The following is a 25,552-nucleotide window of genomic DNA, read 5'->3' as shown; positions in this document are numbered from 1 at the left end:
ATTGTAGGATGTTTAACAGCATCCCTGGCCTCTACCCATGAGATGCCAGTAGCATCACCCCAGTTGTGACAACCATAAATGTCTCCAAACACGGCCAAATGTCACCTGGAAGACATACTCATGCTCAGTTGAGAACCACTGGTCTAAGGGTAATCCCATCCCTTGCCAATTAGTGGTTCAGGAATAGGCATGTGACCCAATCCTGTTGAGTAGGTCATGAGGAAAGGCCTGCTAGTAAGTTCTTAGCACCTTCTCATTGATGTCAGAGAGCTAAGGGGAGCAGGCTGTTACTCTTCCACTGGATGTGAACAAGGAAGCACACACCCTGACGGCCACTGGCAGCCATCTTGTGACCATGAGGATATTTGCAGCTAATGCTGTGGACAGAGGAAGCCTCACCCTGCTGTCACTGTTGGCGAACTGAATCAGCCAGCTCTGAAGAGGGCCTAGACTTTGAGACATTTCTTTTCTTTCTACTTTTGACAAGGTCTTGCTCTTTTGCCAAGGCTGGAGTGCGGTGGTGCAATCACAGCTCACTGCAGCCTCACCTCAAAGCAATCCTCCCAACTCAGCCTTCCAAGTAGCTGGGATGATAGGTGTGTGCTACCACACCTGGCCTTGAGCCATTTCTTAATTTCCTTATTGTTTAGGCCAGTCTGACTGGGCATCTGTTATGTGTGCCTGTAGCATCTAACGCACTGTGAGTCTGCCGGACTTTACAAAACAAGGTCACCTGTCCCATATCTTATAGATTTGGGCTGTTTCTTCCCTCGGTCCTAGTGCCACACCCTTATGTTACATAGCTGGTTTTAAAAACAAGCTAAATAAAGCACCTCGGGAAAATTTCTACCTGTGGGTCTCTGTACGCCATCCCTATTTTGTTTATCAAGTCTATTGGTCCTGTCCTGTGGGCCCCAGAGAATAGTCTGTAGCATTTTTTATAAGGACATTGATCCACCTCCCGAAATGACAGCCCCATAGTTAACGAGATTGTTCTGTCTAGAATGTATGCTGCCTGCCTTCTGCATACGCATCAAGCCTGGGCTTCCCAGACCAAGGCTGTATGTGGGAGGTGGGGACCTGGAGGCCAGTCGTTCCAGGGCCAATCGCTTCATTCTGTCATCTGGTACAGCCAGGGAATAGAGCAATTCTAAGCATCCCTGGTGACTGAGCTCATATAGAAAGAGGTTGTACCTTCACCACCCCTAGGAACAAGGTGTACAGGGATTGTCTTTTTAAAAAATCTTGTTTACAGGGGGCGGGGTTTTTGGTAAAAACTGGAAAACCTGCTAAACAAATTCTTTTTTTTTTTTTTTTGAGTCAAAGTCTTGCTCTGTCATCCAGGCTGGAGTGCAGTGGCACAATCTCAGCTCACTGCAACCTCCGCCTCCCAGGTTCAAGCAATTCTCCTACCTCAGCCTCCTGAGTAGCTGGGATTACAGGCATGCGCCAACATACCCAGCTAATTTTTGTATTTTTGGTAGAGACGGGGTTTCATCATGTTAGCCAGGCTGGTCTCGAACTCCCAACCTCAGGTGATCTGCCCACCTTGGCCTCCCAAAGTGTTGGGATTACAGGCGTGAGCCAGTACACCCAGCCTAACAAATTCTAAAAGAGCTGTAACACTGACAGTCTCTTCATGGTCCCAGTTATTTCCAAAAGGGCACGGTCTGCTCTGCTTCCTTCTGGTGGGTTCGCAACAGGACAGACCCACGGGAACACAGCTGTCAAAATCTACTGCACATGGAATCACCCAAAGTGCTTTACAAAAATCCTGATCCCAGGCCACATTCCAGATCACTTACATTTGAACCTCAGGTCCAAAGTCAGGCATCAGCATTTAAAACATTCCTCAGGTGACTCCCAACATGCAGCTGATTTGCCAGCCAGCCCTCTGGAGTCTGGATCAAAGGTTCTCAATGTGAGGTCCCTGAACCAGCGGCCCTTTTGCTAAGAACTGGGAACTTGTGGGAAAGGCAGTGTCTCACACCCCACCCCAGACCTACTGAATCAGAAACTCTAGGGGTGGGGCCAGCACTTTGTTTCAACAAGCCCTCCAGGAGACTCTGAGGCACTAGTCTGGTCCAGTGTGTCTCAAGCTTGACTGTGCAACATATGGCCCAGAGATCTTTTTGAAGTGCAGAGTCTGATTCAGCAGGTGTGGGTGGAGCTGAGAGGCCAGCAAGATTCCAGGTGGGGCCGACGCTGCTCATCCTCCTACCACATTTTGAGTAGCAAGGAGCTACCAAGAGCAGCCGACGGGGTTTCATTCTCATCTACTAGAAGCAACCTTAATAGACAACTGAAAAACAAAACAAAATAACTGAGATACCTGTTTCTGCCAGAAAACCCAGGTCATTCACTGGTTAGCTGCTCCAAAACCAGAGTTAAGGCTACTGCAGCTGTCCCCTGCGTGCCTGACTGCGTTCCAGTAAATAATCCCACGTGTCAAATCAGCTCACCTGGTTACTGCCAAGGCATGTTCCCAGCTGGTGTGACTCAGAGGCACACCAGAATTTATTATTATTATTTTTTGGCGATAGGGTCTTGCTTTGTCACCCAGGCTGGAGTGCCGTGGTCCGATCACAGTTCACTGCAGCCTTGAACTCCCGGGCTCAAGTGATCTTCCTGCCTTAGACTCCCAAGTAGCTGAGACTACAGGCACACGCCACCCCACCCAGCTAATTTTAAAATAGTTTTGTAGAGACCAGGTCTCATTATGTTGCCGGGTTTGGTATCAGACTCCTGGCCTTAAGTGATCCTGCTGCCTCGGCCTCCTAAAGTGCCAGGATTATAGGTGTGAGCCATCATGCCCAGCCAGAGCACCAGAAATAGCTCCAAACTGTAGAAGGAGCCTCCCTGTGGTACTGTCGGCTCCCTCCTTCCTGTGGAGTCTCCACAGCAGTCCCTCCCCACCATGAGGCCAGAGAGGCTAATAGCTTTGCTGTCACCCAACAGAAATGCCTTTAGTACTGACCACTGCTGGAGGGAAAGGCTACCGCTAATACTTGGCATGTTTTCTGACAGCCTCTGAAACTTCTATGAACTGCTGAGGTGTAGGGTCCTCTCCCAAAATTTCTCCCAGATCTTAACGTCAGGCCCGTCTGGCCCTTTCATGAGTACGTGGCTTATCGTTTGTGGCAGGCACTTGTGAAGAGTGTGACTGATTGACACTTTTTTGCCTTGGTTGCTGGGAAGCTCAGATCTCCCCTCTGCATGTCCCTTCCCTAGGACCTCCCATGGTGTACTTGGGAGTTGGGACCTCACCTGGCTCTCCCTTATCTTTCCAGCTGCCATTTTTTCCCCTTTTTAACTTTCTTTCCCATCCACTTATTTGAAATATTATCTTGCGGTAACGAAATAAAGTGTCTGTCACCTCCTGCTGTGTTGTCATCTTGCATGAGCTACCTAACTTTACTGTTCTTCAGTTTCTGCATCTGTAAAATGACGATAATAACAGAGCCAACCTCGCTCTGAGGATCACGAGTTAATAAAGGCCTGGCACACAGTTAGCACTCAATAAATGTTAGTTATGATTTTTATTATATTGTTTACGTGAGCTCATTTAAGTCCTTTGAAGAAGACATAAATATCCCATCGTTATTGTCATCATGGCCCTCCAGGGTCCCCCCCTCTCCAGACCTGAGCCCATCCCAATGAAGTCTCAGCCTTGGCCAGCCTCCCCACTCCTCTAACTGGGCAGGAGGCTCCTGAGTGTGCCATGTTGGTATCATTCCTGCTCTGTCCATTGCGCTCGGCCCACCCACCTTGGCTGTCCAGGCCGATGTCCATGACGCCATGCTTGACCTTCATGTGCCGGCTCAGGTTGCCCTTGAGATTAAACTTGCTGGAGCAGTAGGGGCACTTGAAGGGCTTGCTGCCCGCGTGCAGGTGCATGTGACCCAGCAGGTTGTACATGCGGTTGAAGGACTTCCCGCACACCTAGAACACATCAACCCGGTGTCCTGAGCCTGTGGGGAACCTGCTTTCCCTGGACCCCAGCCCACTCCCACCTCTATGGCCAGGCCGGAATCCTATTCTTTTTTTTTTTTTTTTTTTTTTTTTGAGACAGACTCTCACTGTTGCAGTGGCGTGATCTTGGCTCACTGCAACTTCTGCCTCCTGGGTTCAAGTGATTCTCCTGCCTTAGCCTCCTGAGTAGCTGGTTTTACAGGCATGTGCCACCATGCCCAGCTAATTTTTTGTATTTTTAGTAGAGAAGGGGATTCACTACGTTGGCCAGGCTGGTCTCGAACTCCGTACCTCGAATGATCCACCCACCTCAGCCTCCCAAAATGCTGAGATTACAGGCATGCGCCACCATGCCCAGCCCAGAATCCTGTTCTTTATGGACAGTTCTCTCTTTATGCTTTTCCATGTGACCCCAGACACCCGAGAGACAGGGACACAAGCCATCCATTGCGGGTCACTGCTCCTGTGGGTCTGCCCCACTTTCTCTGAGCTAGAGTTATCAGAAACCCAGGGCTTGGATCTCTAGCAGCACTAAGCCCCCAGGATGGGGTCCTTTCTCTGTGGCTGCGCCATGACCTTCACCCCCTCCCCAGCTCTCATAAAAACCCAACTTCAGCAGCTTTCAGGATCTGAATCCTCACCTGCCCTCCCAACCCCCAAAGCCCAGGCTAAGTTTCACCCAGCCGGGGCTCCTCTTGCCCACACTGGCCAGGCCAGCGCTTGGTGGGCCACAGCTGCTGCAGGCATGCTGATTCCAGGCCACCCTTGGGGAGGTCCCAGCCCTGGGGCCTGACGGCCTGGTACCTTGCATTTGAATGGCTTCACGGGCGAGTGTACAATCATGTGGGTCTTGAGGGTCTGCTTCTGCACAAAGGTCTTGAAGCAGATGTGGCACTGGTAGGGCCGGACGCTGGTGTGGATCAGCATGTGCCGCTTCATGTTTGCCTGTAGGGTGAACTCCCGGCCACACACCTCGCACTTGAACTCCTTCACGCCCTGTGGGGTGGGGGGTGATGGTCAGGGCCACCCAATGGCCACACCCTCTGGCAGTGACCCTCGGTGGGGAGCCGGGTAGGTGCAGGGCCATAGCATCACAAAGGCACAGTTTCTGGGAAATGTCTCTTTTTGAGGGTATTCCAAAATAGGTAACACTTGTTTAAAACCACCAAAGAATGTTGGGGCAGGGCCACTTACTCCAGGAAGCCTTTCAGTAATAGACAGAAACAGGCTGTGCCTTACTGTAACGATTCAGATACCTGCTGTCTCCTGCCCCCAGGGTGGATGTGTACATAAGGTCTGTACTAGTGCACTAAGGCAAATGCGTGCTCATTCATTCATTCATTCATTCATTCATTCAACAACCATTTACCGGGCACCTGCCCCAAGCCAGTACCACACTAGGTGGCAGGGGCCTGTGGTCAAGAAGACACGGGGTCTGCCTGCTGTCTGTGGACTGTTTCATCAGATCAAGGACATGTGTATGTGTTTTTATCTTCCGTGCTGTCTCTTGGTGGCCTTTTTGGTTCACAGACCCTTTTGATAATATGATTGAAGCTATGGACACCCCCCAAAAATGGCACTTAGGTCTGTGTAGAATTTCAAAGGGTCTTAAACTCCTAGAGCCTATCCACTGACCTCTTGAAAGTGTTTTCGTAACTTCCATGGTGATAACAGCCACCTGTAGTTCTGTCCAACATACAGCCTTACAGGCCGCTCCCTGGAGGGTCTAATTTGTGGGGCCTGGGATGGGCCCAGGAATTTTTATTCTCAACAGGGCCCCCAGATGATTCTTATCATTGATGGACTTTGGGCTATTCACCCCCAGCAGACATGGATTCCAGGGGAAAACCCACTGGTTTGGACTGTGAACATGCTTTTCTATGGTTTGGAGGTCACTCCCAGAGCAGGACAGGGTGTTGTGTGCAAAGGGGTCCAATTTATTATCCATGAAGGAAAGTTAGGATAAAAGCTGGGAGCTGGGCTGGGCACGGTAGCTCACACCTATAATCCCAGCATTTTGGGAGGCTGAGGCAAGAGGATCACCTGAGGCCAGGAATTCAAGACCAGTGTGGATAACACGGCAAGACCCCATCTCTAAAATTTGAAAAAGGCCAAGTATGGTGGCTCATGCCTGTAATCCTAGCACTTTGGGAGGCTGAGGCGGGCAGATCACAAGGTCAGGAGTTCGAGACCAGGCTGGCCAACATGGTAAAAACCCCATCTCTACTAAAAATACAAAAATTAGCCGAGTGTAGTATACACCTGTAATCCCAGCGTCTGAGGAGGCTGAGACAGAAGAATTGCTTAAACCCAGGAGGCAGAGGTTGCAGTGAGCCGAGACCACGCCACTGCACTCCAGCTTGGGTGACAGAGTAAGTCTGTCTCAAAAAAAAAAAAAAAAAGTAAAAATAAATAAATAAAAATTTATGGGAGTGTTTTTCTTTTTGATGAGTAAGTAATTTAGTAGGAACCCAATGGGACATGTGTCTGTGGTCACAGCTGCTGTCTTTTTTTTTTTTTTTTTTTTTTTTTTTTTGAGACGGAGTCTCGCTCTGTCGCCCAGGCTGGAGTGCAGTGGCGCGATCTCGGCTCACTGCAAGCTCCGCCTCCCGGGTTCACGCCATTCTCCTGCCTCAGCCTCCCGAGTAGCTGGGACTACAGGCGCCCACAACCGCGCCCGGCTAATTTTTTGTATTTTTAGTAGAGACGGGGTTTCACCGTGGTCTCGATCTCCTGACCTTGTGATCCGCCCGCCTCGGCCTCCCAAAGTGCTGGGATTACAGGCGTGAGCCACCGCGCCCGGCACAGCTGCTGTCTTAACTGCTTGTTTGGTATAAAACTTTGTATTATAACTTAACAGTTCCCGTGTCTATGTCTCTTAGCAGCAGGGACTTGTGTTGTATACCCTCTTGACACACTGCAGATGTGTATGACCACCAGGGGGCCCTGCCATTCAGGAGTTTATTTTATAAAACACATGATGTGCACATTGTACAAATTTAGGCTGATAATAGGGACATTTTCAGTTTTATTAGCCTTTGGATTTTGCTTTCAGCTTTTCTTCACAGTATTAACACTCTATGGACTTGGGATTTTTTTTTTTTTTTTTTTTTGAGACAGTCTTGCTTTTGTTGCCCAGGCTAGAGTGCAGTGGCATGATCTTGGCTCCTTGCAACCTCTGCCCCCTGGGTTCAAGCAATTGTCCTGCCTCAGCCTCCCGTGTAGCTGGGACTACAAGCGCCCACCACCACGCCTGGCTAATTTTTGTATTTTTAGTAGAGATGGGGTTTTGCCATGTTGGCCAGGCTGGCCTCCAACTCCCGACTTTGTGATCTGCCCACCTCGGCCTCCTAAAGTGCTGAGATTAAAGGCGTGAGCCACTGCGCCAGGCCCTAGACTTGAGATTTTTAAGTCCCCTAGTAGAGGAGAAAGATGGCAAATGTATAGCACATGTGCTGTCACCCTGCACAATCACTCCTTGTAGACATTAACAATCAATCATAAGGTTTTATTGCCAGGCCTAGATTCAGTTTCAGAGTCCTTTTCTCTTTTTGGAGACAGCCTTGCTGTTGCCCAGGCTGGAGTGCAGTGGTACAATCACAGCTCACTGCAGCCTTGACCTCCTGGACTCAAGCGATCCTCCTGCTTCAGTCTCATGTATAGCTGGACCACAGGTGTGCGCCACCATGCCTGGCTAATTTATTTATTTATTATTACTATTTTTTTTTTGAATAGAGTCTCACTGTGTCACCTGGGCTGGAGCACAGGGGTACAATCTCAACTCACTGGAATCTCTGCCTCCTGGGTTCAAGCAATTATTGTGCCTCAGCCTCCCTAGTAGCTGGGACTACAGGTGCACACCACCACACCCAGCTATTTTTTAAAAAATATTTTTAGTAGAGCCAGGGTTTCACTATGTTGGCCAGGCTGGTCTCAAACTACCGGGCTCAAGTGATTCTCCTGCCTCAGCCTCCCAAAGTGTTGGGATTACAGGTATGAGCCATTGCATTCGGCCCAGAATCCTTCTTTTTTTTTCTTTTAAAGTCTTGCTATGTTGTCCAGGCTAGAGAGCAGTGGCTATTAATAGGAGCAATCATAGCCTCAAACTCCCAGGTTTGAGCAAACCTCCCACCCCAGCCTCCTGAGTAGCTGGGACTACAGGTGTGCAGCACCATGCCTGGCTAGACTCCTTCTTGACATCACATTTTAGGCAGCTACTACCAGTTGACTGGAGGAGCCTCTGCAATGAAATCTACAAATTGCTGGTTTCTAGGCCTGGCCGGGTGTTAACAGCTCCCCGACTCCCTGTAGTGTCTACTGTGAGAGACAGGGTCACATATTTGACCTGGAGTATCACTCATAGGCCACTGTTATGGGGAGAGGAAGCTCCATGTACATTCAGCTTTGAAGGGTAAAGTTGGTGGGATTTTGGTGGAAACCATGGGGCAGCCAAGTACCAGAGTGGGATTGTGGGACCCGAGGGGCCTCATTCCACCTACCTGGATATGAGGGCCTCTCAGAGGAGGTGATGTTGGCTGAAAAGTGGGGAGACTAGTGGCTGAAGGCAGGGAATGGAGAGCAGGGGAGTATGGGTTAAGGCTGGGTTTAGAGACATGGTAGATTAGAAAGTGCTGCTCAATTTTCTGCCCTCCCGAGCCACTGTTTATAGTTTAGCCATATTCTAGAACGACTTGTACTTTTCCGTAACAAATATTTTTCCTTACATCTTCTCTGCTTTGAAAATTAAATATATTTAGCCTGTTCCTAAAGGGAAGTCACAGGTTTTGATTCGCTTTTGTAATGACAAGGAACAAAGGACACCCTCTGTACTTCTGACCACTGAGCTAGGATGCCTCCCTGTTGCATCCTGGCCTTTCTCTGGCCTCTGTCCTCCCATCTAGAAGATAGGGAGGGTAGGCTATTTCAGTGATTTTCAAACTGTGTTCCTTGGGTCTTGCAGGGGTTCCATAAACATTTCATTTAAAAACTTTTTTTTTTTTTTTTTTTTTTGAGACAAGGTCTCAGTCTGGTTGCCCAGGCTGAAGTGCAGTGTTGTGATTTCAGCTCACTGCAACCTCAGCCTCTCAGGCTCAGGTGATCCTCCCACCTTAGCCTCCCAAGTCGCTGGGACTACAGGTAGTGGCACATAACGTTTAAATTTTTTTTTTTTTTTTTTTTTTTTGAGATGGAGTTTCGCTCCTGTTGCCCAGGCTGGAGTGCAATGGTGCAATCTCGGCTGACTGCAACCTCTGCCTCCTGGGTTCAAGTGATTCTCCTGCCTCAGCCTCCCAAGTAGCTGGGATTACAGGCATCCGCCACCACACCCAGCTAATTTTTGTATTTTTAGTAGAGATAGGGTTTCACCACATCGGCCAGGCTGGTCTTGAACTTCTGACCTCAGGTGATCTGCCCACCTTGGCCTCCCAAAGTGCTGGGATTATAGGCATGAGCCATCATGCCTGGCCTTGTTTAAATTTTTTTGTAGCAATGGGGTCTCATTATTTTGCCCAGGCTGATCTCAAACTCCAAGACTAAGCAATCTGCCTGCCTCGGCCTCCAAAGTGCTGGGATTACAGGCGTGAGCCACTGTGCCCGGCCAAATACGTTTTTGAATGCGTAAAGCTTTACTACTTAAAAAATTAATTTCAATTATATAGCATTTCTTTCTAATACTCATCAAAATAAGTATGTAATGATAAAACTAGGAGACCACCTAAATGGTCCCATCTGGGACTCCGGAAAGTACTGGATGAAAAATTGGCAGGAGGGGTAGGCAGATCCCCAGGCCCTGGGGATGGCCTTACCTTGTGGGTGAGGGAGTGCTGCTTGAGGTGGTGGATCTGGCTGAACTCCATGCCGCATTCAGTGCACACGAAGGGCCGCACGTTCTGGTGCTTGAGCATGTGGTTCTGCAACTGGCTGCGGTAGTGGAAGGACTTGTCACACTCGAGGCACTGGTAGAGGGTGGGGCCCTGATGAGAGGCCAGGTGGCGCTTGAGCTGGGTCAGGGTGGAGAAGTCCAGGCCGCACTCGACGCAGACGTGGCAGCGGCCACTCTCGTGCTTCACTTCGTGGGCCTTGAGCTCGCTGGGGTAGGCGAAACCGCGGCCACAGAAGTGGCAGCTGTAGGGCTTGACCTCCGAGTGCAGCAGCATGTGGCGCTTGAGGTGGCTGGTCTGCGTGAAGGCCTTGTGGCATACCTGGCACTTGTGGGGCCGGGTGCCCTGGTGCGTCAGCAGGTGCGTCTGCAGGTGGCTGGGCTGCTTGAAGAGCTTGCTGCAGTGTGGGCACGAGTGTGGCTTGATGCCGTTGTGGCCCAGGATGTGCGTCACCAGGTTGTACTTGGACGTGTAGGACTTCTCGCACATGCGGCACTGCCAGCGCTTCTGGCGGTCGCCCGCCTCCACCAGGTAGGAGTCGTCGATCTGCACGTTGATGTCCAGCCGATCCAGCTGGGCCTTCTTGTGGCGTTCCACGGTCGAACCCGCCACGTCAGCCTCGAACTCGCCGGCCTCCTGCCACACGAAGCCCTGTTCCGGCTTGACAGGCTCCGGGGACTCCATGCTGGGGGCCTCGGGGTCACTCAGCGGGGCCAGGTGGGGTGGCTCGAACCCACACTCTGTGGGCAAGGCCTCTGGCCCAGGCAGCGCCATGCTGGGCTCGGGGAAGCCATCCCGGGCCGGGGCCGGGGCCGGGAAGTGAGGGTCATACGAGGCCACGTCCAGCTCCGGTCTCGGGGTTCGGGGCAGATGCCGGAGCGTCCGGGGCTTGCGGCTGAAGGCGCTGAGGTCAATCATCTTGACGGCGCTGCTTTGCACCAGGGCCTCGCAGCCGCCACTGGCTGCCTCGGCGGGGGCTTCTGCTGGCCCTGCTTCCTTGTCGTCACCCGGCACAGAAACCTCATAGACCTCTTGCTCCTCCTCCTCCACCTTCTCAAACTTGACCTTGGGCACCAGCCGCACAGGTGGCCGCGTCTTCCGCCGGGTGTGCTTCTCGAAGGCTGCCTCCACCTCCAGCACCTCCTCCTCTGCCGGCTCCTCCAAGGCCCTCCCGTTGCAGGCCAGCTGGTAGACCTCGGGGCCTGGTGGCCCGGGCTCTCCCACGGCTGCTCCAGAAAGCTCGGGCCCCAGGTCCGGGTAGAAGGCCTCAGCGCTTATGGTAGCTCCAAAGAGCTCATTTTCGGAGACCAGGCCAAGCACGGCAGCCTGAGCCAAGGACAGCACCACCACAGCGTCCGTCTGTGTCCCTGAGTCCATGAAGCCCTCCATCCCGCGACGGCTAGCTAGGAGGGCATCGCTGTGGGTGGAGAAGGGAAAGTTAATATTGCTGGCTCACTGCTGCATGGACAGACAACAGACATAGCACGGACTAGAGCTTGGCTGATTTTGGGTGTGTCTGACCCTGATGTCTTTTCTACTCCTGCCTTGGGAACAGTGCACACTTGTAATTTCAGGGAGCAATGATTCCCGCTGTGTATCTGACCATCTCCTCCAGCTCCCTGGGGGATCCTGGGTAAGCTCTGCCCCCTTGCTGGCCTCAGTCTTCCCATCTGTACAACAGGGAGGTGGGATTTCCTCAGTGGTTCTCAAATTGTGTTCTACAGGTCCTTCAAGAATTCCTTAAAAAGGCCCGGCATGGTGGCTCACATCTGTAGTCTCAGCACTTTGGGAGGCTGAGGTGGGCGGATCACCTGAGGTCAGGAGTTCGAGACCAGCCTGGCCAACATGGTGAAATCCCGTCTCTACTAAAACTACAAAATTAGCTGGGCGTGGTGGCGGGCGCCTGTAATCCCAGCTATAGGAGGCTGAGGCAGGAGAATCGTGTGAACCTGGGAGGTGGAGGTTGCAAGTCAGCCGAGATTGCGCCACTGCACTCCAACCTGGGCAGGAAAGTAAGACTCTCTGTCTCAAAAGAAAAAAAAAAAAAAAATCCTTAAAAATTGTATTCAAAAATGCAAAAAATAAAGATTCTACTATTTAAAAACTGATTTTAAAAGGCCCACCTACTCAAATGTAGTATGCGCTACATTCTAACACATTCAGTAGCCCCACTGGCTTTGTTGCCAAAGTAATTAATTTGCACAGACCTTGGGACTGTGCGGTGAGGTGTTAACTGTCATTATTTGTAATGACTCGGCTGTATGAATGAGAATGTATGACAAAAAGACACAACATAAAAAAATAAATTAGGTGCTGAGGCTGATCTCAAACACTGGCTATCACTTGTCAGCCCCGATGCTAAACATATGCATCTATCACAACTGGTTGTTGTTTTTCTTCATTAACTAAATGTTATACATTTAAATATCTAAATTTATACTGATCAAAATATCACTTTTATCTGATTTATACATTGGAGTTTCATGTCAGATCTGATTTGAAAGAAGGGCTCCTTGACAGCTAACATGTTTGAGACCACTATCTGAATTGAATGCTCAAACAGGCTCCCAGGTTCACATTCATAGTCTCTCATCTAACAGGTTTTTTTTTTTCTTTTTGATTAGAGATAGGGTCTTGCTCTGTTGCCCAGGCTACTGTGACACAATCATGGCTCACTGCAGCCTCAACCTCCAGCACTGAAATGATCCTCCTGCCTCAGCCCCTCGAAATGCTAGGATTACAGACATGAGCCACTGTACCTGCCCCTAACATGATCTTCTGAATAGTGCCAATGTGCCCACCTGCCCAGGTACAAACCCCCAGCACAGCAGCCTCTTCCCTCGCTGGGGGCTCCAGCCACATATGGAGGCACCTGCTCCGTGAGCCCTCTGTGGAGCCCGGTCTTTGCACCCATGGGTCTTCCCACCTGGGGCAGCCTTTTCCCAACCCCATTGACCCCTGCTCCTCCCACCAGCCTCCGAGGCATGGCTCGAGGTCCACCTGCTCCTGGGGTCTTCCTGGCTCTCCCAGCCTGCCCTCGTGCCCTCTCCAGGCTTCCAAGGACTGCAGCACGCCAGGCAATGTGCCCACAGGGGGTGGCGGCCTCCTCCTGGGTCTATACCCCTTGCCCTGGTTCAACACCTGGCACATCAGAGGAGGGGGGATGGCATTACTGAGGTGACTGTCGCCTGCTCTGCTCTCAGGGCTCCCAACCGACCAACTACCAGCTTCTCCCAGGGCTAACGGTCAGGCACACGGTCAGCAGCCCTTCCTTAGGAAACCGGCTCCGGGCAAGGCGTCCCCCTCCCCCCAGCGCCCAGTGGAGCTTCCCTTTCCTGAGGACGGCTAAAAATACCCCAGACAGGAATTTAGCCTTCTTGAAACGGACACCAAAGATTAAACTATCAAGCTTAGAGTGAGGCTCTCGTGGAAGGGATCAGATAGAAGGAAACCTTGGCCTAGGGGTCAGGGTGCATCTGAAATAGGCTGGAGGGGCTAACCCTGCTTCCAAACCACCACACCCCACCCCAATGTCCAGCTGCTGGGAAATGCAGTCAGCGAGGACCTGGAGTCCCAGCTCAGTCACTTGAAAGTGACTAAGCAAAGTCACAGCAGTGGCTCAGTTTCCCCATCTGAAAAACAGGGATGAAAACACTCACCCATGGAAAGGTTGTGAGAGCCCAGGGTCCTAACACAAGTGAAGCAGCTTGGTTCATTATAAAGCCCTAACCAACTGTAAAGGATCACTATTGGCCGGAGCATGGTGGCTCACACCTGTAATCCCAGCACTTTGGGAGACTGAGGTGGACGGATCACTTGAGGTCAGGAGTTCGAGACCAGCCTGGCCAATATGGTGAAACCCCATCTCTACTAAAAATACAAAAATTAGCCGGGCGTGGTGGCAAGTGCCTATAATCCCAGCTGCTTGGGAGTCTGAGGCAGGAGAATCACTTGAACCCAGGAGGCGGAGGTTGGAGCGAGCAGAGATCACGCCATTGCATTCCAGCCTGGGCGTCACAGCAAGACTCCGTCTCAAAGGAAAAAAACAAACAACAAAAAAAAAACCATTATTATCTCCCCAGATCTCTGGGAGAAGCCTTTTCTGAAAAAAGTCACAGAGCCAAGAGATGTTTCCATTCTTGGGCCCCAAATTCAGCAAAGCTTAAGTGATTCTGAGGACAACCGCTAGAGACTGAGAACTCATTCATTCATTTATACAATAAATAGCTGCTAAATCCCTGCTATGGGTTAGGGCTTGTGCTTGGAGACAGCAAGGTGAATGAGGTAGGGTCCTGCCCCTCGGGGCCCACCACAGCCACCCCCAGTGCCCTCCAGCCACTGTCAGGTTTGTAGAGCACGCTGAGGAATGTGGCTGCCTCCTGTCACTGCGGTCTGACACAGCACCCAGCGGCAACCCTCCTGTCTGTTGTGGGGTTTGGGCAAATGATGTGTTCAGCAGTTTTTGTAAACTTCCCCAAAGGCAGGACCAGCAAGGAGGAACTGAGCATCAATGGCCAAACCAGTGCTTCCCCCTTGGCTCTGGATGCTGAGTTCAATCTAGGCCCTGCTGTCTACTAGCCATGTGACATCAGGTGATTCTCATCTCTATGGGGGGGAAAAGGCTCCTGACTCATGGGACAGTGAGATGAGAATGGCAGTGTCGTTAGTTCCCTTTCCTCTCCTTTCCCCTGCAGCCTAATACCAGGCATCAGCCCCCTCCTGCCAGCCTCAAGGGTGCGGGCACAAGGAAACAGTTAACACTGCTTTAGAGGCGAGGAGAGGGCAAAAACGTCAGCCAATGAACTGCCCATGGGAGCTGAAGTGTGGTTCCCTACAGCAAGGGTAACCATGGAACTGACCATCCACACTGGGACCCCTTCTACAAGGAGCCATTCCTTATAGTCACACCAGGACACCAGAAGCAAACCCCTTCCCATATGAACAGGTAGTTTGGACTTGAGAAGGTGCGTCTGTCTCAGGAGCCTGTGCTTGGCTGTAGAAAGGGACTAACCCGGAGTCCTTGCTCTTGAGGGTTTGTGCCTAAGTAGGGGCAGGAGAGCGGCACAGAGAGCTGCCAACAACTGACGACGAACACCACGGAAGAGCTACAGCTTCTCATTACAGAGACTCACCAGGTCCCCAGTGAGTCATTTAATACTAGAAACAACCCGGGGGGCAGGGGTAGGGTAGTGCGCTCCCCACCTCATGCCCCAGGAAACCCAGGCTTGAGTAACATACTCCCGAGTGCCTCATCAATGAAGGGAGAGCTGGGTCTGCAGCCAGGCCCGTCTAGCCCCACAGCGGGTCCCATCTGTGCTCCTGCAGCTATGCACCTGTGGAGGTCACATCTGAGCCCAGCTCCTCAGTTCTCAGGAGCTGTCCTGGGTCACTACAGGCCAGCAGGGGCACATAGGCAAGACCTGGGCAAACTGCATCATGAAGCCTCAGGCTCCTTCCTGGCTGGCTGGTCCAGGGCCTCAGCCGGTTGGGGGAATTGGGGTCTCTCCTTCTACTAGAAGTCTTCATTGAGCCACCGCCCACCTGGGCAGTTGGCCCCATGCTTTCTTTTACACTGGCCTGGACACTTGGTTGAGTAGAACACCCACCCACCCTGTAATGCTCACTTTGTGGGGCTTATGGGGGCAGGCCCTGTCCATGTTGTCTTGTTCACTGGGGACGCCAGGCAGGCTCTGTGTGCGTGCGTGCGTGTATGCAGAAGGGGCTCTGCTGAGGAGGGAATCTAATTTACCTGTGTTTCGCATGTGTGTTCTGCCTGCCTATCACACACGGAAATGAGGAGTGGGGAGCCCCGGTATCGCTCTGTTCTTCCTCCTCCTGGGCCAGCATTGTGGCTCGTGTCTCCTCACCCGCTCTGGTTCCATCTCCCGGGCTAAACCCTTCTGTTTATGTCCTGGCACGGGGCCATCCACGGCAGGAAGAGAGCCTGCCAGGTGTGTGTCACCTGTGTGCCAGGGCTGCCTCCCCACCCACCCCAAGGCCCCTCTGTCATCTGCCTGGGGCCCTACTGTGGCCCCTCCCTTCTTAGAGCAGGGCCTCTTCCACCACTTGTGTGGAGGACTCAGAACAAAAGCTCCCCCCAGGTCCAGGAGAAAGGGGAGCTCAGACTGCCCCAGGCTGGCGAGATGAGGGGCGTCCACTGGCTGGGATGTGGCGTGGCCTCCCACCAGGATGGCCTTGGTCCCCAGGGTGGGGAGAAAGTCAATGTGAAAGGCGGGGAAATAGAGACGCAGATGAGCTGCCTGATTGTAGTTGTGCTGGGAGTGGGGGAAGGGAGGCCATATCAGAGAGAGAGAGAGAAAGGGAGAGGGAGAGAAGAAATGAAGAGACAGGGAAGGGGGAGCAGAGGAGGAGCCTGAGTGAGGGGGAGGGAGAGAGAATGAGGCTGTGGAGGCCAAGAAACAAAGGCGGGAGGGGGAGGGGCGTGCAGTGACACCGGAAGCCCAGGACTGCCCTATTTCCCAGGGCTGGGCACCTCCACCTCCCAGGCCTGAGGGCCAGGCCAGCCCCTGGGGAGGGAACAAACACTCATCGTCTGGGGGCCAGCAGGGGACCTTCCCCACCCAAGCAGGGACACAGGCTCCTCAGAGCTCTGGAATCTCTCACTGTGACTTCTATGGCTTTGCCCCATGGGTCGTGTAAAGGCTGGGCAAGTCACCTGGCTCCTCCACGTGTCTGTTTCCTGATCTGTAGAATGGGCACAAGAGCCTACTTGGAACGCGGAGGCGGGCAAACTACTGACCTACTTGCCGGTTGCCAGGGTCCCTTCCCCAAGCTGTGACAGCACCTCATCTCATCCCACACTGCTTACAACAGTGCTCCTTTCCTCTCATGGGGACCCCACCACATCCCTGCTCTAGGAGCAGGGAGGATCGGGTGGGATCAGGGTGGCTGGTGTCCCTTAGGACACAGATCTCAGGGCAGAGAGTAGGTAAAGACACCCAAAACCTGGTCTGGCACGACAGGAGCCATTTTGAAGGAAGAACCAACAGGACCTTGTGGCCACCTGGATACTCTGGCTAATTCCCACCACTAGGGAGATCTCAAACACCAACTGAAGGGTGGGTGCAGCGGCTCACACCTGTAATCCCAGCACTTTGGGAGGCCAAGGCAGGCGGACCACTTGAGCTCAGGAGTTTGTGACCAGCCTGGGTAACATGATGAGCTCTCGTCTCTACAAAAAAAAAAAAAAAAGCAAAAATTAGCTAAGCATGGTGGCATGCCTGTAGCCCTAGATATTCAGGAGGCTGAGGCAGGAGAATCGCTTGAGCCCGGGAGGCGGAGGTTGCAGTGGGCTGAGATCGTGCCACTGCACTCCAGCCTGGGTGACTGGAGTGAAACCCTGTCTCAAAAAACAAAACAAAAAAAAGTATAGAAATAAAAAACAAACAAACAAAACAACCAACAGACAGAGGTCTGGGGCTTCTGCCAGGCCAGGCTTGGGACATCACCAAGCACCCCTGATCAATGTAATTTGGAATAGTCATCAGTGAGCCCATACTCCCTGACACAGCCTCAGCAGTGCCTCGAACTTATGCTGGAAGGACAGGTTTGCCTGTTGGCTCCCTCATCTTGGCCTTGAATTACCAGGTTGCTCAGAGTCTGCAGTCTCCAGCCCTGCAGCTGAACCTCTGACTTTTTATTTATTTATTTATTTATTTATTTATTTATTTATTTATTTGAGACAGAGTCTCACTCTGTTGCCCAGGCTGGAGTGCAGTGGCATGATATTGGATCGCTGCAACCTCTGCCTCCTGGGTTCAAGCAATTCTCCTGCCTCAGCCTCTAAAGTAGCTGGGATTACAGGTGCCCACGACCATGCCTGGCTAATTTTTTTATATTTTTAATAGAGACAAGGTTTTGCCGTGTTGGCCAGGCTGGTCTCGAACTCCTGACCTCAGGTGATCCACCCGCCTCGGCCTCCCAAAGTGCTGGGATTACAGGCGTGAGCTACCACGCCCGGCCTGACTTTTTATTTTTTTAAGAGATGGGTCTTCCTCTGTTGTCCAGGCTGGAGTGCAGTGGTGCCATCATAGCTCACTGCAGCCTCAAACTTCTGGGATCAGGCGATCCTCCCGCCTCAGCCTCCCAAGTAGGTGGGACTAAAGGCATATGACACCACACCTGTCTAATTTTACATTGTTTTTGTAGAGGTGGAGTCTTGCTAAGTTGCCCAGGCTGGTCTTGAACTTCTGGGGTCAAGTGATCTTCTCACCTTGGCCTCCCAAAGTGCTGGGATGACAGGCATAAGCCACTGTGCCAGGCTTGAGCCACTGATTTAATGCACATTTACTAAGCACCTATTAGGTGCTTGCTTGTGGGTACATAGAAGGGGCAAATTAAAGTTCTCACCCTTGGGGAGTTGACTTGTATGAGATCAGTCCACATGAAGCACCAGGATCTCTGGGAGGTGGGGGCTGCAGTATGGGGTTGGAGTGGGGACAGGACTGAGGGCTGGGTCCCATGGAGGCAGTTCAGGACCCAACAGAGCAAGAGCAGGGAGGGGACTCCTGACCCTGGGTCTGGCATTCAAGTCCTCCAGGATGTGACTCTGGGCTTTTTGCCCCTCGGAGTCCAGGGCCCTGGGGCTGAAGAGGCTGAAGCTGGAGTGGGTGGGACAGGTAACCAGGTGGGAGGAGAAGAGGAAGTTCCAGGCCTGTACACAGCTGTGAAAAACATGCATGGGATTTCACCGCCTAAGGAAACCAGCCTCTTGGTTTCCCCTGTTGTCCTCGCAGGAGGCTTCAAGGGAAACTCTGCTCGCATGCGCAGAAGGGAAGAGGAAGCGAGAGCTGGGAGGCCTGTGCACACCTCGGGGCCCCTTGCCACAGTCTCACTTCTGCCCAGCCCACAGGCCTCAGGAGCCAGGGGCCCAGGGAGCTGCTGCCCGCACAGGGGAGGGGCAGAGGAAGCTCCAGAGTCTCTTCCTCCTGGGATCCTGTCTCTGCCTTGCTTCCCCTTTCTCTATGGACAGATTCACTGAGCCCCGCCTCTGGTGGCTGGGACCCTGACACAGGGCCACCAACCCACAAACCACCGTGATGCGCACTGTGCCCAGCCCTGTTAACAGATAAGGAAACTGAGACCCAGGGAGGGGAAGGGAATGGTCCAAGGTCACACAGTGAGACAGTGAGGGAGCAAGGACTAGAATGCAGGTCTCCAGCCCTGCATCCCCCACAGCCTTTTGGTAGGTGGGATGCACTGCCCATGCCTTCATTTGCTGCCCAAGATGGCTCCCAGGCAGGCTCCATGGCCCCTCTGCCCCCAACTCACCGATGTTCCCTACCTCGGGGCCCCTGCACAGGCTGATTGCCCTGCCAGGACTGCCCTTCCCTTGAACTGGGTGAATTTCCCATCATCTTTGAGGATTTAGTGCAGGCACTGCCTCCCTTGAAGTACACGAGGGCAGGATGAGGACCCTTCTCCCAGCCTGAGATCATCACTGTGATGGTAAATCTTATGCGTCATCTTGGCTAAGCTATGGTGCCCGGCTGTGTGCTTGGCTAAGCTTGATGTTGCTATGAAGGTATCTTGTAGATGTGACCCACATTTACGATTGGTTGACTTTAAGAAAAGCAGGTGACCCTCCATAATGTGGGTGGGCATCAAACAATCAGTTGAAGGCCTTAAGGGCAAACACTGAGGTTTCCCAGAGAAAGAATTCTGCCTTGACATATGAATCTTGCCTGAGTTTCCAGCCCCCGGGTATGCCCTGCAGATTTTGGACTTGCCAGCCCCCACAATCACAGGAGCCAATTCCTTAAAAGAGACCTCTCTGTGTATATATATATATGTGTGTGTGTGTGTGTGTGTGTGTGTGTGTATGTGTGTGTGTGTGTGTGTATATGTGTGTGTGTGTGTGTATATATATACATATACACACACATATATATAGTATCTCCTACTGGTCCTATTTCTCTCTAGAACTCTGACTGATACGATCACACTGTGGATCATCTCCCCCCACAGCCAGGCCACCCCTATAGGACAGTGACTGCAGAGGAACAGAGGGGGCCCAGCGGGGGAGTGTCTCTAGAGAAAGACACCAGGGTACAGAAAAGGGAAGAGAAGGAAGCTGACAGTCACCAAGGGACCAGGATTGAATGCCGTAAGTGAAATGGAGAGGGAAATCCTTGCCTGAGAGTTCTACCAAGGCTTTGCTCTTCTCTGTGCACCTCACTCCCAGGACAGTCCTGCCTCCTCATTGGGGTAGTCTCCAGGCAGCATAGGGAAGGGCCTCTCCAAATTAATTAGCAAGAACAGACACACTCTCAGTGACCTGACCTTGTCTGGTGAATCAAGCCAGAAGGCCCTCCCCACCCCAGGTACCTTCTTCCTTGCCTTCCCCTAATGGCACAGTCTCCAGGAGCTCAGGCCCAGGAGCTCTGAGTGCTTTCTCACCCTCCCAGGAGAGAGAGCCCCTCCTACAGGGCCTGCTCTGACAATGGTAGCTCTCTTGATCCATCCCCCAGGCCCAGGTGCACCTACACCTGACCTGGGAGCCACGCCTCTGCTTCTATAAGCTGAGGGCTGAGGTGGGCCTGACTGCCACAGGGTGGGCCCTGTGTGAGGATCTCCCTCCTCTAAGAGGTCACAGTGACCCTAAAACCCAAGGAAATGAGGAGTGGGGCCCCCACGGCAAGGCCTGAACTATTTTGATGTGACTTCTCAGACACAAACTCTTGTGAAGACAGAGACCCTGGGTCCACAGAGTTCCAGAACTGGTATTGTTTGATTAGAACGCCAATACCGGGGTCTCACTCTAGACCAGTTAAACCAGAATCTCTGGGTTCAGGGCCTGGACACAGGATTTTCTAGAGGCTTCTCAAGTGATTCTGATTCTCCAAATCATTATTATTATTATTTAGTCTTGCTCTGTCACCCAGGCTGGAGTGCAGTGGCATGATCTCAGCTCACCGCAACCTCCACCTTCTGGGTTCAAGTGATTCTCGTGCCTCAGCCTCCCGAGTAGCTGGGACTACAGGAGTGCGCCACCACGCCTGGCTAATTTTTGGATTTTTTAGTAGAGACGGTGTTTCGGCATGTTACCCAGGCTGGTCTCAAACTCCTGGGCTCAAGTGATCCACCCAGCTTGGCCTCCCAAAGTGCTGGGATTACAGGCGTGAGCCACCGTGCCCAGCCTCTTGAAATTAATTAGCAAGAGTTGACGCATACTCTCAGTGACCTGGCCTTGCCTGGTGAATCAAGCGGGAGGCCCCTCCCCACACCAGGTGCCTTCTTCCTCACCTTCCCCTGATGGCAGCTGCCCCACTTCCACCCCTGGCATAGCATAGCATACCTCCAAGCATAGCATACCCCCATCATCTAGGGCAGTTCATACAGAAGTTGGGCCCAGACCTATGGCCTGGCCCTCCCCATCCCCTGAAAGAACTTGAGCCAAACTTTCCTCTCTTGGAAACATGGCTCTGCATTAAGCCTCAGTCGTCCATCAGCCACAGGAGCAGATGGGCAAAGAACACACAAAGGAGCGCCATGGGGTAGAGTGAGGCCAAAACGCGAAGGGGCAGAGAGCCTGGGCAAGTGGTGGTGGCGGAGTGGGTGTCTGAGGAGAGCCCAAGGGAACGCTGATCCCAGAAGGCACCTGGATTCCAGATGGTGCCCGGCCCCTGCTCCTAGCCTGGGGGACCCTCGCTGGAAATCAACCCCCGTTAGCCCTGAGGTGAGTTGGGTGGGCCTCTGGTTCTTATAGAAATGAGCCTGCCTAAACTAACAGGGCGTCTGCTGCACAAATTACTGTGGGCAAATGCTGAGCTGCCTGCAGAGCTGCATAAAAAGCCCATGGTAGCTTTTCTTTGATGCTAAGTACAGGAGTAATGCGCCGCCTGTGATCTGAAGACACCAGGATCCCAGAAGTCATGGGCCTGATCCTCCCACCTCGAAGCTCACATGCCCAGTAAATGCATGCGTGTTTCTTTACAGCAAGGGAGGGACGCTTGGCTCTCCCATGGCAGGATGGTGGCCTTGCTGAAGACCCTTTGCTTCAGCCACTTTGGCTGTGGGTCTTAGAATCTTCACCAGCAGGGCTGAAAGGAACTTTGGGGACTCTCCTGTCCAATGCCATCATTTTACAGATATGGAAACAAAGACCCCAAGGCCCCTACCCCTCAGTGAGGACTAATCTGGAGCTCTAGATTTTTTTTTTTTTTTTTTTTTGAGACTGAGTTTTGCTCTCGTTGCCTGGGCTGGAGTGCAATGGTGTGATCTCGGCTCACCACAACCTCTGCCTTCCGGATTCAATCGATTCTCCTGCCTCAGCCTCCAGAGTAGCTGGGATTACAGGCATGAGCCACCACGGCCAGCTAATTTTTTTTGTATTTTTCGTAGAGACAGGGTTTCTCCATGTTGGTCAGGCTGGTCTCAAACTCCTGACCTCCGGAGATCCACCCACCTCGGCCTCCCAAACTGCTGGGATTATAGGCGTGAGCCACTGTGCCTGGCCGTTTTTTTTTTTTTTTAGACGGAGGCTTGCTCTGTTGCCCAGGCTGGAATGTAGTGGTGTGATCTTGGCCCACTGCAACCTCCAGTAGCAGAGCGATTCTCCTGCCTCAGCCTCCCACGTAGCTAGGATTACAGGTGTGCACCACCATGCCTGGCTAATTTTTGTATTTTTTTAGTAGAGATGGGGTTTCACCGTGTTTCCCAGGCTGGTCTTGAACTTCTGACCCCCGGTGATCTGCCCGCCTCGGCCTCCCAAAGTGCTGGGATTACAGGCATGAGCCACCATGCGTCTGGAGCTCTTGACTCCTTGTGTTTCCTTCCATCCATGTCAAACATGAGGGTCACCCCCCAACTCAGGCTCTCCCACCAGGGTGTTTCCCTTCTACTGTCTGGAGGCCGTGAAGGTGTGCACAGGAGATTGTATGGGGCAAGGAATTTCCACCATTCAACCCACCTGAAGGAAATGTTTTGAGCTCTCAAGAGTTCTGCCACGTAGCTGTCTCTTGCCCTAGGATGCTAATAGTCAGTCAAAAGAGAGAAGACTGAAGCAAGCCCTGTGCTTGTACCAATCAGTCACGACATCCCACCTGCTCTACATCCCAGTCACCTCCCATTGCTCTTGCAATCAAGCCAAACATCTCACCAAAGGCCTCCAGAACTTGCCTGGTTGGTCCCTGCCTCCATGACAAGTCCACAGCGTGCTGTCCCCTCCCTCCATGTGAAGCCACACGGACTTCATCCATGTTCTTTAATAGACCTCGCCTGCACACGATCTCTTCACACATGCTGTCCCCTACCTGGAATTCTCTTCCTCATTCGTCTCCCTTCAGCTTTCAGCCCAGGTATCACTTCCTCAGGAAGCTTGCCCTGACCCCGTGCCCCACCCTGACCAGGTCTAGACCCCAGGTCCTGAGCAGTCTCAAGTTTCATACTTTTCCTTCCTGGACCTTATTGTAACTTTTAATCATTTGTTAATGATTTATTTATTTATAGAATTACTTGCCTAACAGCTACCATCCCAGTTAGATTCTGACATCCCAGTTAGATTACACTCTCCAAGGGCAGAGACCTTGCCTGTTTGCGCACTACTGCATCCCTAGCAGAGTACACAGATAGAATAAATTGTTGCCCTTTTGAGAACACCCATATTCAAGGGCAAAGAAAAAAGAGGCCCCTTGCTAAGCCCAGCTTTGGACAGCAGCCAGATAGACCCTGCCCACCTCTTTTCCCTGAGCTTTAGGGCCAGTTCCTGTTCCGAGGGGGAGGGACAGCAGGCCTCATGTTTCCAGAGGGCTCCACATCTTTCCTCCAAGTCCGGAAGCAAAGAAGCACATCTGTTCCCCAAACAAGTACACTATCCTGGACCCAGAGACCACCAGCTTTATGTAACGGGAAAAACAGACACAACTTCAGCTCACAAGTTCAAGGGGACAAAGATAAGGATCAAAGGAAGTAACAATAGGACCATTCACTGGGCTTGAACTTCATCAGGGCCTGGGATGAAAGCACACCATTTCTAGCCTTTGGGGCAGTCCTCTGGGATGGGGCGTACCATTTCCACTATACAGACGTGGAAACTGAGGCAGTCCCCCGCAGGCAGGATAGAGCAGGCCCAGGGCCGAGACCCAGCCCTCTCTACCTCAGCTGTCAGGGATGGGCTTTCTGGGTCTTGTCTTCCTCCCCTGCCAACCTGTTTTCCCACACCGGGGCCTAATTCACACCTGGGAGCCCCTCATGGCTTCCCTTCCTCCTCACCAAGCCTTGCCTCAGACCCCTCCTGCACCAAACCCTCCGCCTTCTCCATCCCATCTTCCTCTCCCTCCATTCCTCCCCTCCTTCGGTTTCCGTGGCAACCCCATCCTCCGCTCCGCCACTCGGTCCTGCCTTCCCATCTCATCTCTTTCTTCCCTCTTTCATCTCTCCCCTCATCGCAGTGTACAGTCCAAATCCCCCTCTGTCCTCTGCCTCTGCTCTCTCGCTCCCTTTTACTCTCCTTTTATCTCCTTCAATGTTCTCTTGTCATCTCAGGGTGACATTTATTTATCTCTTGCTTAAAAATAAAAAAGAAAAGAAGGAAGAAAGGAGGGAAAAAGAAACCCCATTCCATCAGCCAGGGCTTCTCCAGATCAGTCCTGGCCTTCTCTCTCTCGGTCATCTCTAAGGGTCAGACTCCCCATGGGGGCCAGGAGAGGGGAGACAAACCCCAGAATGGACCCCTGCCTGCCACAGGGAAGCTTCTCTATTCACCTCACCTAGGGAGGGGAGGAAGAAAACACACGGGTGGGAAGTATGTGTTGGGGGAGCTCCCTGGGAAGAGGCATCCCAGAGAGTCTGGCCCTGCTTCCCTGAGTTCAGGATAGGGGAGAAGCCAGCACCCCCTCAGGATGAAGCAAGGGCAGGATCTAGAACAGGGGGTGGCCAGGTGCAGAAATCCCCCATGGCCAGCCCCAGGCAGGAATTCACTGCTGACTGGCGCAGTGGCTCACAACTATAATCCCAGCACTTTGGGAGGCCAAGGCGGGAGGATCACTAGAGCTCAGGAGTTCAAGACCACCCTGGGCAACATTGTGAAACCCCATCTCTACAAAATATTAACAGGCCATATGGCACGTGCTTGTAGTAACAGCTACTCGGGGGGCTGACTGGGAGGATGGCTTGAGTCTGGGAGGTCAAGGTTGCAGTGAGCCATGATCACACCACTGCACTCCAGCCCGGGTGACAGAGTTAGACCATGTCTCAAAAAAAAAAAGGAGTTCACTGCTGTCCAGGGAAACCCAACCATTCACCGCCCCATGCTGCCTCTTCAGGCCCTACCTTGCATTGTGTGAGTGAGACACAGGGCCTGGCCCCAGGGTGAGGCACCCAACAAATGCTCAGGGTGCGCAGCTCCCTCACTCCAAACAGGATGGTGAGGTTCACCAATTCTCCACAATTCACTCTTCTATGTTCCTAAATTGCCTCTGAGTAAAGGAAGCAAAATTCATGGGCTTTCCCACCCATGTCTCTGTGCTCCAAGTTTAAGGCAGAATGAAAGGTTGCCAGCTCTTTCTAATTTCTTTTCAGGGATCATTTACTGAGCTCATATTATGGACCAGGCACAAGAGACAGGCTGTCCCAGGGAGATGGACATTTTATTTTATTTTATTTTTATGATTATTATCTTTAGAGGCAGAGTCTCTCTCTGTTGCCCAGGCTGGAGTGCAGTGGCACGATCTCAGCTCACT

General features: G+C 52.3%; 1 protein-coding gene, 1 long non-coding RNA gene and 1 other non-coding gene across 11 annotated transcripts in view; 1 reads left to right on the top strand and 2 right to left on the bottom strand.

Moving 5' to 3' along the window:
• Positions 1–25,552, bottom strand: part of ZNF710 (zinc finger protein 710) — an 80,947-nt gene that overhangs the window by 3,480 nt on the left and 51,915 nt on the right. For 5 of the 9 annotated variants that reach the window (XM_077940331.1, XM_028851321.2, XM_028851322.2 and 2 more), the window contains exons 2-4: positions 9,777–11,268; positions 4,777–4,968; positions 3,768–3,942 (exon numbers count right to left, since the gene is read on the bottom strand). In XM_077940331.1, coding sequence (XP_077796457.1) covers positions 3,768–3,942; positions 4,777–4,968; positions 9,777–11,240 — 1,831 coding nt within the window. In that variant the 5' untranslated portion in view covers positions 11,241–11,268. Of the gene's footprint in view, positions 1–3,767; positions 3,943–4,776; positions 4,969–9,776; positions 11,269–12,851; positions 12,993–13,510; positions 14,251–16,950; positions 17,044–25,552 lie in introns of those variants that run through there. The other 4 variants (XM_077940335.1, XM_077940330.1, XM_077940334.1 and 1 more) reach the window with 3 other exon arrangements.
• Positions 1,566–1,628, bottom strand: LOC114679827 (U7 small nuclear RNA). The gene has a single exon (XR_003731920.1). It is a non-coding gene; the product is annotated as a U7 small nuclear RNA (small nuclear RNA).
• On the top strand, positions 8,959–13,495 carry LOC144330108 (uncharacterized). The gene is made up of 2 exons (XR_013395983.1): positions 8,959–9,173; positions 11,814–13,495. It is a non-coding gene; the product is annotated as an uncharacterized LOC144330108 (long non-coding RNA).

The sequence above is a fragment of the Macaca mulatta genome, chromosome 7 (assembly GCF_049350105.2).
Source record: "Macaca mulatta isolate MMU2019108-1 chromosome 7, T2T-MMU8v2.0, whole genome shotgun sequence".
Lineage (NCBI taxonomy): Eukaryota > Metazoa > Chordata > Mammalia > Primates > Cercopithecidae > Macaca > Macaca mulatta.
Note: the sequence above shows the minus strand (reverse complement) of the source record. Positions and strands in the feature narration are given on the sequence as shown.